The following is a 13430-nucleotide window of genomic DNA, read 5'->3' as shown; positions in this document are numbered from 1 at the left end:
TTCTTTACTTGATATTCATGAGCCTGCTGTAGGGGATAATGAAATGAATTAAACAGGTCCTGGTTCTCCAGTGGCTTAGAGTTAATGCTTGTCCTATTTTTCCTTTGGTCGCTGTGGAAAGGCAAATGGCAGAAGTCTCAAAGGGGTGAAATAAGTCTGCTCTCACCTGCGACAAACTTTGGGTCTTTATGTTTACTTACATAACCTTTAGTTTAAAAAAATCTGAGAACACCCTACCATGATTGTAATTATCTCAATATAATTACTATGGTTGCATTTTATAATGCGTACATTTTAAAACAAATATTAAAATGAAATTCTACAACATAAATCATTCTTGGGTGCCCAGTGATTATTTTTCAAGTACATATAGAATAAATTTCTCTTTTAATCTTAGGGAAATGGTAGCAAAGCATCCCTGTTTTGTAATTCAAACCAAAATCTCCAATAAAACGTGCAAATTCTATCAGCAGTCTGTCCTCTCAGAGAATAGAACAGAAGGAGAAATGAGTCTGTGTGGAACTGGATGGGGAAAGCAGGGAACCTGGGTCTCAGATTTCATTCTCTCTACTGTTCAAATCATCTTCCTTCCCTAGACTTGAGTTTTCTTTATCGATAAAGCAAAGAGATTGGATTGGATGACATTTACAATTCTTTTTTCTGCTGATATTGTGTTATTTGGTGTTTCTTTGCAAAAAAATGCATTATGGGGTGAACCCACATGCTTATAGGTCCAATCGACAGAAAGAAAGAAAGATGACCTCCATCTCTGGGGTTCCTCTCGGAGGGAGGATGAGGAAAGGTTTACTAAGAAAAGGGTGTCGGCAGAAATTCCAAGAAGATAAAGACAAGAAGGGACAAGACAGGGTTTCAGTGGTCTGTGTTAATAGCACATCTGTTAAATATCAGACATTATGTTTGGTGCTAGGCACATAAAAACAAATAGACTCAGTCCCTCCCCTTAAGGATAAGTTCAGAATTCGGTGGGAGAGAAAGACATGAAAAACAGAAATTCCATAATGTACACAGGGATACAGGATGACGTATGCTGGTAGCACAAAGGAGGCAGTGGGTCAGATAAGGCTTTAAGGAGAAAGTGGTTTTTGAATTGAGACTCAAAAGATGAGTAGAATTGTGATGACCAAGAGGGATTGATAGGAAAGAAAAAACAGCAATAGAAAAAAATATTCAGAAGGGCCAAGGAGATGGACTTGGAAATTAACCCAAAATGAGGAGAGAGAGTGGTAATTCTTCCTCTATTTCTTCTCTCACCTCCTATCCCTACAGCCAGTTTTCTTTGGTGTCAAATATTAGGGTTATGGCTAAACAAGTGCCTTCTATGCTGAAACAAGGACTTCAGTTCTTGCCTTCCATAAAACCACAGCTATATTTCCTGGATCATTTTGTTGACATTGGAGGTTTATGCAAAGTAAAAGTATTTGTGATCTCTTTCAAATTATTTTTAAGCTCTCTCCTCCACCCGTCCTTCAGTCTGTAACGACTTATTACTGACACACTTTCTTCCCTGTGCTGAACAAGCACTAAATCAGGCTGCTTAATTACCCCATCTCCCTTCCACCTTCTTACAGCCTCACAGCCAAATTTGTCCAGCCTTATGGCATACCTTGGCTTGGCAGACAGAGGAATGGTCATCAGTATTGTTTTGAGAAGGTAACAGAACCCAGAATATCCCTGGAGAACTGAGTCAGGCTTGGGGCCTATTGTTAGGTGGCATCAATCAAGTAAATGACTTTAGAAGGCTGCCCCCCAATGCACCTTGCTTGTTTCCTTCGACATCTGTTGTCCCCTGAGTAGTGTCTGGTGCACAAGGACAGAATCTGAGTTAACCTGGGCTAGGAGCTTGGAGTTCTCAGACATGTGGAACCACAGCAGATGGGGCAAATATAAAGGTGAGAGTTGTCATCTTTCAGGAGTGCCTATTGTATCTGTTTTTATAGAATAACATTTTCCATTCTCTTCCTTTCTTCATTATCCACCAATAGGCAAGCTGTATTTGAGGGAGAATTTTTTTCTCTTTCTCTCTGGGCCAGATTCTGACAGGCCACTTTAAAATGCCCTTTCTAATTGAAATGACAAAACACAGGAGAATTTACTCCAAAGAGAATCCAGTGTGTGAAGTTGTGCCTGCTTTTTTTTTTTTTCACTGTTGGTTTCTGTACGTTGGAGCATACTGGTTCCGAGTTAAGCCCTGTCAATTTCTACTTTTACCAAGTTATTTTATTTCTACCCATACTTTGCATAGGCCTTTTTACTTTATCAGTTTAGTAAATATGTGTCACTAGGGTTATTTCAGGTGTCTTCTGTTATAGCTCAGAGATTCGTTGGGGAAGAAAGCTGTTTAGATTACAGCTGTACCCCTTTCTCCTTCAAGGTGGCTAGTGGTACCATTAACTCCTCTTTCTCCATCTGAGGATTGTGAAGTGCAGTTTTAGAAGAAGTTGTAAGACATCTGGAGATACACTTTGCTATTTGAGAGCTCAGGACAGCCGCAACGTCAATATCTCTGTTTGTGGACAAGGGTTCTTGTGTCTGCCACTGGGAACAGGAAATGGATTTCACTGTGATTCACTGTATAGCTTATTTAAATACTGTTAACATATAAAAGCAGAAAGCACATGGGCTTTAAAGTGAGACTAACTCTAAAATAGGTAATTCCTAACTTATATAATATTTTGAAGATTAAACAAAATAATAAATGTAAAATAGCTAACACAGTACCTGACTGAATCAGTGTTCAATGTTTGTTGAATTAACACATGAATGATTGGGGGGACAACTGGATGACTGGTTATGTGATTATATGAAAATAATGTAATTATGAGAATTAAAGGCCTTGCACCTTTTTTTCTATGGTGCTCTCTGTTGGAGATCTTACATGATTTTATCACAGAAAGCAGGTATAAATATTTCACATTATGGTAAATATTAGATACACTGTGACACCACTCATTATAATTTGAAATGAATTTGGTTATTCAGGGGGCAGAGCATGCCTCTCTTCCCAAATATGGCAGTGTTAGGAAATGACTCTGACATAATACATTTCATAGGTTCAAGCTGTAGACCAGTGTTACATAATCAAAGACGTGCAAGAATTCCACCACGAGGTAGAATTTGGACAGTAGGACCTGTTGTTTGGTGTTGAGTCCAATCAGGCTTGTTATTAAAGTGTCACTAGGATTCGAATGCAAGAGAGGTTTTTTGTTAAGGCTCATCTCAGGACATAGAACTCTAGAAACACTATTAGAGGTATATATCTGTGGATTATAAGATCTTCACAGGATTTCCCTAACCAATGTTTTTGTAAGATTGGATAATGAGTGGTAAAGCTTAGAGAAGATTTTCTGTGTCTTTGTTTTAGTTCATTGTTGTTTCTTGATACTTCTCCTTTGGGGATAAAGTATGAAACTATTAATGTGACCTCTAAAAGCCTACCTCTGTCTAGCCTCTTCTCATGCCATTTCATGCTCAGTGTCCTGCCATGTTGGCCTTTTTTAAGTTCCTTGGAAATGTTACCTTATTTTCTACCTCAGAGTCAGAATAATTGATAGTTCTTCTTTCTGCAATGCTTTTTATCTACATTTCCACCTTTGTAATTCTTACTTAAGTGTTCCTTCCTTAGAGAAGCTATTCTGATCCTCCAGACTACACTAAATACCTTTGTTAGGTCATCCCTTGACATTCAGTAATTTTCTTTCTCAGCACTTATCCTTACCATAATTCATAGTTACTATCTAAGCATTTATTTCATATCAGTTTCTCTTTCTAGTTCCATGAAGGCAGGGGCTATTTCTGAGTTGCTAGTTGCACCTCCAGTGTTTAGTTAATAGTAAGCATTAAATAAAGACTTGTCATTGGACAAATTCATCAGTGCTGGAAAAGTCCTTGAAAGGTGCAAAGGTTGGTTTAAACATATATCCATTTCTACTTTAAATGATAATGTTAGAATGAGAGGTAAGGAGTTTCTTACATTTTACACCAATACTAACTGGTTCTATGATCATGGGCATTCTGCTTCTACTCTCTAGACCTCAGCTCATCAGTACAATGAGGAGGTCAGACTACAATAAATGATCTGGTTAGTCCCTTTGGTTCTAGGTGCTAAATACATCATTGTTCAGCTTACCAAAATTTTAATGCTGTCTACTGTATTAAAACTGTACTAATAATATAGATGGGATATTTTTAGCCATAAAATAGTAAAAACGTTTCTTAAAGTACTCCTATAAAATATGAGTGATTTTATGATTTTGAAAAATATTTATGTAGGCTCATTTTTACATGAATGCACTGCATGCATTTTATATGTTTTGAATAATGAAATGATTCAATATCCCAAACAATCACTGAATGTTTTTCAAAATTGAAATGGAAAAATCTGTATTTACAGAAATGGTCTTCACCAAAGTTTAAATGTTTATAGGACTTTGGCTAAGCCTGTTATATGCTTTACTATATGATCGATTTTTTAAACCTCAGCTGTGTTTGGAAATGAATATTCATTATTGTCATCATTATGACTATGAACTATGTTCTGACAATCCTATGAGGAATGACATTTTTGTAAACCCTTATGCAATAGTTAATCAGAGTTTAGCCTTTTTCCTTCCTAAACCATTAGTCTGCAAAGGAGTTTTCTAACCAAATCTATTTATTTTAATAACTAATATTTAATGTTCTTTCAAAAAAGGATGCAGTAGCATTTAGAGAGACCAAATTTATAAGTAACTAGACTGAAAAGAAGAATTGGTATTACTTCTTAGTTACTGCTCAAACAGTATAATTTAAAATTTAAGACAGGTTAGTGAAGCCAGCAGTTACTGAGTGGCTTTTTATCTGGTCAACATTTTAACAAATGTTTCAAAAGAATCATTTCTTGTGAAACAATACAATTTAATTTGGATTGTATTTATTTTCCTTGTTTTTAAAAACTCAACACCATAAAATTATTTATTATATATATAATAAAATCATATGCAACTTCTGTTGCCTCATTTATAGAGAATGTTTCTCCTTCCTAACATCATGATTTTATATAGTATGTTATGTACATATTATATATATACAATTGTTATACATAATTCAGTGTCATATGTAATTCAGAAAATATATGTACTATGTTAATTCAGAAAAATCTCTTATTTGCAAGACACTATTCTTGATGCTAGGCATTCAAACATAATTAGGTTGATCATGACTTCAGTAAGCTTACACGCTTATCAAGCATGGTAACTAAACACAAGGTTTAAAAACAGGTAAAAAAAAAGGTGCAAATTAAGTGTTAAAGATCTAAGTCTTGTATCTCCTCCAGAGCTATGTGGTTGTTCCAAGATTTTGAATCCTCCTTAGCATCTAATAGCCTCGCAAATAGAACATATTCAATTAATGTTAGCTTAGGAGATGAGCTATCTGTGAAATTGTTCTATAAACCTATAGCTCTTCAATGAATGGTGTCATTTTTATCCAAGTCAGATATAAAGTCATCAGCTTGAAAAGCATAATACTTATATGTAAAAATCCCATATTTTGTTAGACAGAATGTGGAAACTTATTTTCATGAGTGCCTTCTATCTTTACACTGATATTTATTTCAAAGCTTATTCTACTAAATCTTATCTGATATCCTACTGTCCAACTTACCTGGCTCTGTAAGTTTTATGGAATGTGGCTGTACTTCTTCCTGTGTCTAATTTATCAGTGATTATATGACTCATGAGGAATGCCAAAGAATCACAATTCTGAGGAATCTCAGAGTTTCTGGGGTCTTGCCTTTCTTAGGTATAACCCACTTAGAAAGGAATATAAAATAAATAATTATCAAGGCTTTAGAGGAAGTAATTAAAACTATTTCTAAAAAGCACTGTATTGTTCAATCAATCTAAAGGATTTATGAATTTAGTCAACTTAAAAAAAGATAGATTTATTTCCAAAAATTGGTTTTTCTGCTTTTTTTTTCACAAGTTGAAGTCCCCTGAAGGACTCAAGATTGAGTAGAATTGACTTTCTTCTGATCTTGTGAATTATTGAGGCAAGATAAAGATGTAAATCATGCCTAAGGACTCTTGTCCCTCTAAAATTGTATGACTCTAATACTCAATAGGGCATGTTGGTCATGATACCAGCTACTATGTAGCTAACACTTGCTCACCTCTCAGCCATCTCCACTCTACTCAGTATAGAAGTTTTCTTATTCACTGGCTTAATCAAGATAAATTTTTCAGAAGCTTCGCTTGCCCCTCTTTTGAAGATACCTGGCTGAATTTCAAAGGAAAAGGACATGAGAGTAAAAATGAAACAAAAAAGATAGCTCTTTTTCCCCCCTAAGAAGTTTGACTGACTCTTACTTGTGAATTTTTCTTACCACTTAGTCATTGCACATACAGAATTATGAAACTTTAATTTCTATAGAGGCTTGTTATATTAGAAAAATTGTTCCAAAGAAAGCAACAATCATGACATAAGCACATCTGGCTCTTGCAAATTATTCTTTATTAAGCTTTCATTTAATTACATGTGCTGAAAGGTCTGTTTTTGATTACTGCAATTTTTTTTATTTGTCCATCTGAATGATAGTAATACTGGAAATTACATACAAACCACCTTTTTTTTCTCCCCTACTAATATGGCAAAATTTGAGCTATTTTCTCTATGGTTGATGAACTAGGAAGCTTTCTATTTATTATGATAGAAATATGTCTGTCAAGGTAATGGCTTAATCTTGATGATAAGAAAAGAAAGTATTTGAATGGAGTTTTCAAGCATTAAATAGTGTTAAGACTGAGGTGTCCAAGTTCTGGTTAACCATAGCAGATTAACACATTTCATTTATTGCCAATTTCTCCCAAAAGCTAATAAAATCAACAGTAAGGATTTAATGTCCTGTGCTAGGAAAAAGGAGCTTGATTTTCTTTCTCTCTTTCTTTTTGCCACAAATCTGGCTATATTCTCTTTGGGATTATGTTATATGCTGCCTAGAAATAAGTCCCCGAGAAAAGAGGGGTTGCCATTGGGCCTCAGGGCTTTTGAGGGCAGCACTTTTATCATCCAGCAGGATCGGCATCCCCAGAGAAGCTTGGTCAGTATTGACTACAAATGATGTTCTTCTTCTAGGAATCCCTAGGAAAGTTGAGTTAGATTCTTAGTTCATGAATTAAAATGACATGCATAGACACATCGACATTTAAAGAACTTTTTACAAAGATTTTAGGCACTAGAAAGGGTCTTAGAGACCAGTCAGGCAAATTCTTTTTATACAAATGAATAACTGTCTTCTAGAGTGATCAAGTCCTTTGTTCAAAGTCATAAAGTTATTGCTAGAAGGACCAGGAACAGAACAATGGCTTCCACACCAGTGTTCTTTCTTTCTGTTGTATTATTTGGTCTCTCTTATTTTCTCTTTAAAAAATAGTGAAAGAGAAATTGCAAGGCTGTCAGAGAAATAGTCATCTAATGATAAGGTAAGTTTTTCTTTCTTTGAAGCTCCATTTCAGCTGTATTTAAAGAGATAATGTTTGTCTTCCCTGTTTTGCAGCAGCTCTATGCCGCTCAGCTGGCCAGCATGCAGGTGTCACCTGGAGCAAAGATGCCGTCGACTCCACAGCCACCAAACACCACGGGGGCAGTCTCACCTACTGGGATAAAAAATGAAAAGAGAGGGCCCAGCCCTGTAACTCAAGTTAAGGTACTTGCTTTGCAGGATTGTGGAAACAGTTCAGAAAATAGCTTCTCAAGAAAGGTAGTGAACCAGACTGTGCTGGGAATAAACAGCAGGAGCAGAGCACCATAAAGGAACCCCCAAATGCTCCTCTTTATGGTAAATTTCATGATTGAGCATTGAGAAACAGGTGTTTCCCTTTGGATAACAATCGTGCCATATTGTGATATTTTTACCTAAATCTGCAAACTCACTTCTTAAGAGTCTTTCCCCTTTGGATTCTGGCTTTCATTTTTTAATGTTCATTGGCATGAATGGCAGTGGCTTTATTACCAATCTCCGTCATAAGCCTGTGGCACTTCTTTCTTAGTTCCCTTAAACAGGTGGAGAGCCAACCATGTAAGTACCAACTTACAGTACCTCACAGTATAGAGGAGGAGATTTGCAAAATTTTAGATTTAAAAAGGGGGACAAAAAAATGACCTAATGTTAGACTTTCTATGGTTTGTTGATAAGGTCTCTTCTTTAAAAATAATTATAAATGTAGGCTCTGAGGAATGAGTGGTGTCATTATCTAACTATGTTTGATGCCATATAGTTGTGACAGGATAAACAGGCTCTCCCAAATTATGGGCATTAATAGATGCCTTTCCTCACTGATTTTCAGCGTCTTAAAACAGGGCAGCCAGGGTACTTGGCGACAGAGGGAAACTGATGACCCACTCTAGCTTTGTTCTGCAGCTGGTGCCTATAGGTGGTACTACTTGAATTTTATAATTGCCTTTCCTTCCTATATTGAATTAACAAATTCATAGGGTTCAGAGGAACAATTGTTTTGTGTCATCAGCTTACCTGCTTAGAGAGGTGTGCTAAGCACAGATGTGTTATTGTAATGTGCCCAAAGCACTGCATTTGGAGAAATTCTGCAATTATTAAATCTTCACCTGGGAAACACCGAAGGCCAACAAAACAGCACTGAATGCTATAAAATCACTGAAATTGGTTTATTTTCTAAAATTTGCAGATAGGAATTTGTAGATTTATGAGAGGCTATTATAAAATATGGATCCCAAATCCCTGAGGTAAAAAATAAACATCATTAAGATGGGCCATTCTGCCTGTGCCCCACCCAAAGGAATTAATTCAATGCCAGCCATGCCTTTAGATTCTCTGGAGAAAAAGATGAACAATTATGTTTTGTTGTCAGAAATCTTGAGCTATGACAATAGGCAGTTTAATAAGATGGCATTACTTATGAAAACAGATTATTTCTGTGTTTTCAGAGTTTCTGTTTGGGAGTAAGAGTCAGCATACCACAACTCAAACCAAAGCACTTTGTTTCATTATAGTTAGAGAACGACCATATCAAACAGCAATGACTTGAGGTATTGAGCATTAGATATTTTAACATGAAAAAGTCATTTTATAAGTGAGTTGGCCAAATGGAACTGTACCAAACCAAGCCTTTACTGGATGAGTAAAATGTTCCCTGGTTAAATTCAAGTTTACATCTGTTTTACCATTCCAGCTTTGTGGGCCAACTGAATTTTATTACTCACTTGACCACATGCAGACTCTTAGGGAGTTCTCTATATAATTTGACTTGACTATATTTTATGTTAATAACAAAGGAAACATTCCTCATGCATATTAGATAGTTTTTTTTGTGTGTGGGTAAAATTTATAGACCAAGAAACAAAGCAAATGTTCTAAATTAAAAAATAAAATAGTTCTTACCTATTATTGAAGAAGTTCTGAGGATAATATCACGACTGTCTAGGTGAAAGAATTATGCTCACTAAAATATCTTATGCTTCTGTCTCTAGTCATTGTTTTGCCTCTGTATATAACATGACCACATGACATAGCGCATAGTTTGCTGAAGGCAACAAAATTAAACAGAGATAGTCTACTTTCTTTCATCCAGATTTCTAGTTTATTATAACTGTCAACATCAGAAGTCAGACTATTTCTAATCAAATTTCAGTTCTACCACTTATGCCAGCTGTGTCACTGTGGGCAAGTTATTAAACTTCTTTAACACTAAATTTTGCCTTTTGGAAAATGGGAGTTATTATTATGATGGATCTTAAATGATATAATCGATCCTCTAGCATATAGTGAGGACTCCATAAATGTTAGTATATTGATGGTGATCTGATGCTAATAAAGAAGATGGTGATGGTGGTGGTAGTGATTGTGGTTATGATTGAAATATCTAGTTGTATACCAAGAAAGATCCTAACTAAATACCTAGAGGATTTCCATTTTCAATCATGATGTAGGAACAGGGACCAGATTTACTCTCCCCATTTAAACATCTTAAATGCAGGACAAAATATGTAACACAATGGTTTCATACATTTTGTTTAAACATCTAAAATGCAGGACAAAATATGTAACACAATGGTTTCATACATTTTCAATAGGAATATAGACAGTGATTCCTAAGAGAAGAGAAATAAGTGAGGCAAGGGCTACACTTATTCCAGCTTACTGTCTAGAGGTGGTGTCTAGATAACAGTGCAAGGAGAGGTGCCTGAATGGAGCATGGCAGGCTCCCTGAGTAGAAAGACAGAGTTCAGAGTTTAGAATTTGTGAGGTAGACTACCAGAGAGGATAGAGCTGTATACCAAGAGCTGAACATCGGTAGATGTTTCCTCTGTATTCAGCCGAGTATTGATCAGCATATATGAAGAAGCTATTGAGGCCAGGGGAAAAGACTAGAAGGGGCAGGCAAAACACCTGCAAGGTTCACCAAGGGCTGAGGACGGTTTGAATTCCCGTTAGCCAGAGTGAAAAGACCTCCTGACATGCGGGGCATCAAATAGAGTCCCCAGAAGAGTATTACCTCAGTAGTGGGGATAAATTATCCCTATATTAATGTCTGTTCTAGACCTGCCTAATAATAAAGCTTGAAAGTAAACCCAGAAAGGATCAAAAGTCCACAAATATTTAAAAGAATACAAACTCCCATACCCAAAAAAGTAAAATTTGTAATCTGTAGCATCCATTCAAAGTAATTACCAGTATTTCATAGAAGAAAATTTGAACACTAAAGAAAAATAAAACAATAGAAAGAGACCTCCCAAAAACGACACAGATGACAGAATTAGTAGATGAGACAGTAAAAAACAGCCATTATGATAGACTTCCAGTTATTTCCAAGTGAGGGGGTAGGCAAATCTGTTCCCTAAAATACACCCACAAAGTTTCTTTCAGGCCAGGGCAGGCTGTGAGGGCCAGTAGCAGAGGGGTCGTGATGGAAGCTATTTACTTGACTGGGAGTTGGTAATGCTTCCCTGCCTAGTGTCATTGTCTATGGAAGCCACAATTATTGAATTATAAAAATAAATAATAAGTTAGAGTATATTCAAAACTGAAGAAAAATGTTATAAACATGTTATAAACTCCATATGATTAAAAAGGTAGAGGAAAACACAAACACTATAAGGCAAGACATGGAAGACCTAAATTGAATGTCTGGAAATGAAAAATACAGCGTTGGAGAGGAAAAGTACGCTGAATAAGTACTGACTGGGAGTAGCAACAGATTAAACACTGCAGAAGAAAAGAGTAATGAACTTGCTGACATTACAATGAAGCTATCCAAAATGTGAATACATAGAAAAAAAGACTAACAGTGCAAGGCCTACTACTTGCACTTCTAGCCCTAGAGAGAGAAAGAAGAGAAAAATATTTTTGAAGAGATAACGGTTGAAAATTTTCTTGAAGAACACTCTCAACTCAGATGTCTAAGAATCTCAGTGAACCCCAAATAAAAGAAACATGAAGAAAACTAAATCCCTAGCATATAAATCACTGTTACTTAAATATGAGTAAAGGAACTAACTAGTCTAAATATCCTTTGAGTTCAGAGTAAGAGAAAGTGAATTATAATTAATCACATTGGGTAATTTTGACATTCATGATGGATATAACTGTGTTTCCTGAGAACCTATCCTCTGTCTAGATATAGAAAAAAATATATTGCAACATAAATGTGCTGTATTACCTCTTACCAAGAAAAAAAAATCACTACATTATTAAACACCTATTTTCTCTGGTAGTTAGTAGAACAGGGGCCTAGAATTTAGAGTCCAATAAATTAGAATTCAAATTTTGTCCTTCCATGAATGGCTTTGGACAGTGATTTTATCACTCTGACCCCTTCCTCCTTTGTAAATTTAGAATAATACTGCCCAACCTCATAGAGCTAGTGGTTGTTAAATGAACTAATATATTGTAAAAATGTCTAGCACCATATTTGGTTCATAATGACTCCCTGGTCCATGTTATTTTCATTTTCTCTTTCTAATTATCCTTCCTGAGTAGTATTTTCTGGCATCTCTTTTTGTTCCCCCTTTAACAATGACCATTAGTACTGGAAGAGACTTTAAAGATCAACTAGAATCAGACCCTCTTTTTGTATAGATGGGAGAAACTGAGCCCCAGAGAGGTCACATATTTGCCAAGGGGGAGAAAGTTCTTTTTCCAAGCTCTACTGTATATTTTAAACAGTGACATTAAAAGCAAGTTCTCTGTGACTTCTCAGAAACAAAACTGGAATTAACATTTCCTGACAATTTTATTTTAGAATATGAGAATACAGGTCTTAAAGTTGAATATTTAAATGAATATGGTTATATTACAACTAAATTTCCAGCACAATGAATGTGTGGTTTATGGGTGTTTTATGGCAGGATAAGTGAGACAATAAAGGCAAGGAGCTTAGTCTTTAAGATCCTGGTTAAACTAGAGTTACAATTCAGATATCTGAATACTGTGCTCAATATAGAAGGATGGGCATCTTAAAATAGACATTCTGTAAATATATGTAATGAAGAATATAAAGAGACATCACTTTAGGCATGAAAAATAAATTGTATATAGCATGGTATGTAAAACATAATTATAATGTGTGCTTGCTCTTGCAAAAATTAATTTTAAACATGAATAGAGACCAGAATATAGACCATGAAGGGTGCCCACACCCAGAAAGCCACATAGAAGCCAGGCTGTGGCATGCGGCTCCCTGGGCACAGGCCCAGGAGAGCAGAAGAAGGCTTTCTGTGTTTCCATTTTTAAAATACTTGCAATTGTTTGATTTAAAATATATATTAAAAAATTAGCTGCAGAGCCTATTTATAGTTCCATGAACTTTTCAGAAAGAATAACACAAAAGCACTACAGAGCTGCTGAAATTTTAAATAATTCTTTGTAAATGCCCTAGGTTAATTTAGATCCCTGAAAACACATTAGGAAATTAAGCTGTAATGTGAGCTAATTCAGATTTTAATTTGGCAAAAAGAATGATCCAACTACACAGTTAATGTAAATAGAAGCATAACACAGGGAAATTAATGAGGTTTCCTTCCAAGGAATCTTCAAGGAGGTAGATAATTAGCTTCTTTTGTTATTATTGTAGGAGAATGTGGCATTGTCTCTGAGGTGTAAAATAACTGTGGCTTACTAAGTGATAATGTGCTTCATTTGTCTTTCTTTTTTTAAAATAATTACTTATGTTAAACTCTTGTAGGATGAAGCAGCAGCGCAGCCACTGAATCTCTCATCCCGACCCAAGACAGCTGAGCCTGTAAAGTCCCCAACTTCTCCCACCCAGAGCCTTTTCCCAGTGAGCAAAACGAGCCCTGTCACTCTGCCTACCAAGGGCAGCATCCCCAGCCCCATTGGAGGAAGCTTGGCAAGAGGATCCTCTTTAGGTAAATGGAAAGGTCAACACCGGGCAGAGACT

The 13430-nt window shown here is 35.9% G+C and overlaps 1 protein-coding gene across 8 annotated transcripts in view; it reads left to right on the top strand.

Moving 5' to 3' along the window:
* Positions 1-13430, top strand: part of SOX6 (SRY-box transcription factor 6) — a 588617-nt gene that overhangs the window by 494205 nt on the left and 80982 nt on the right. For all 8 annotated transcript variants that reach the window (XM_057507418.1, XM_036877042.2, XM_036877041.2 and 5 more), the window contains 2 exons: positions 7553-7702; positions 13215-13398. In XM_057507418.1, the coding sequence (XP_057363401.1) occupies positions 7553-7702; positions 13215-13398 (334 nt within the window). The remainder of the gene's footprint in view (positions 1-7552; positions 7703-13214; positions 13399-13430) is intronic.

The sequence above is a fragment of the Manis pentadactyla genome, chromosome 9 (genome assembly GCF_030020395.1).
Source record: "Manis pentadactyla isolate mManPen7 chromosome 9, mManPen7.hap1, whole genome shotgun sequence".
In the NCBI taxonomy this organism is placed as follows: domain Eukaryota; kingdom Metazoa; phylum Chordata; class Mammalia; order Pholidota; family Manidae; genus Manis; species Manis pentadactyla.
Note: the sequence above shows the minus strand (reverse complement) of the source record. Positions and strands in the feature narration are given on the sequence as shown.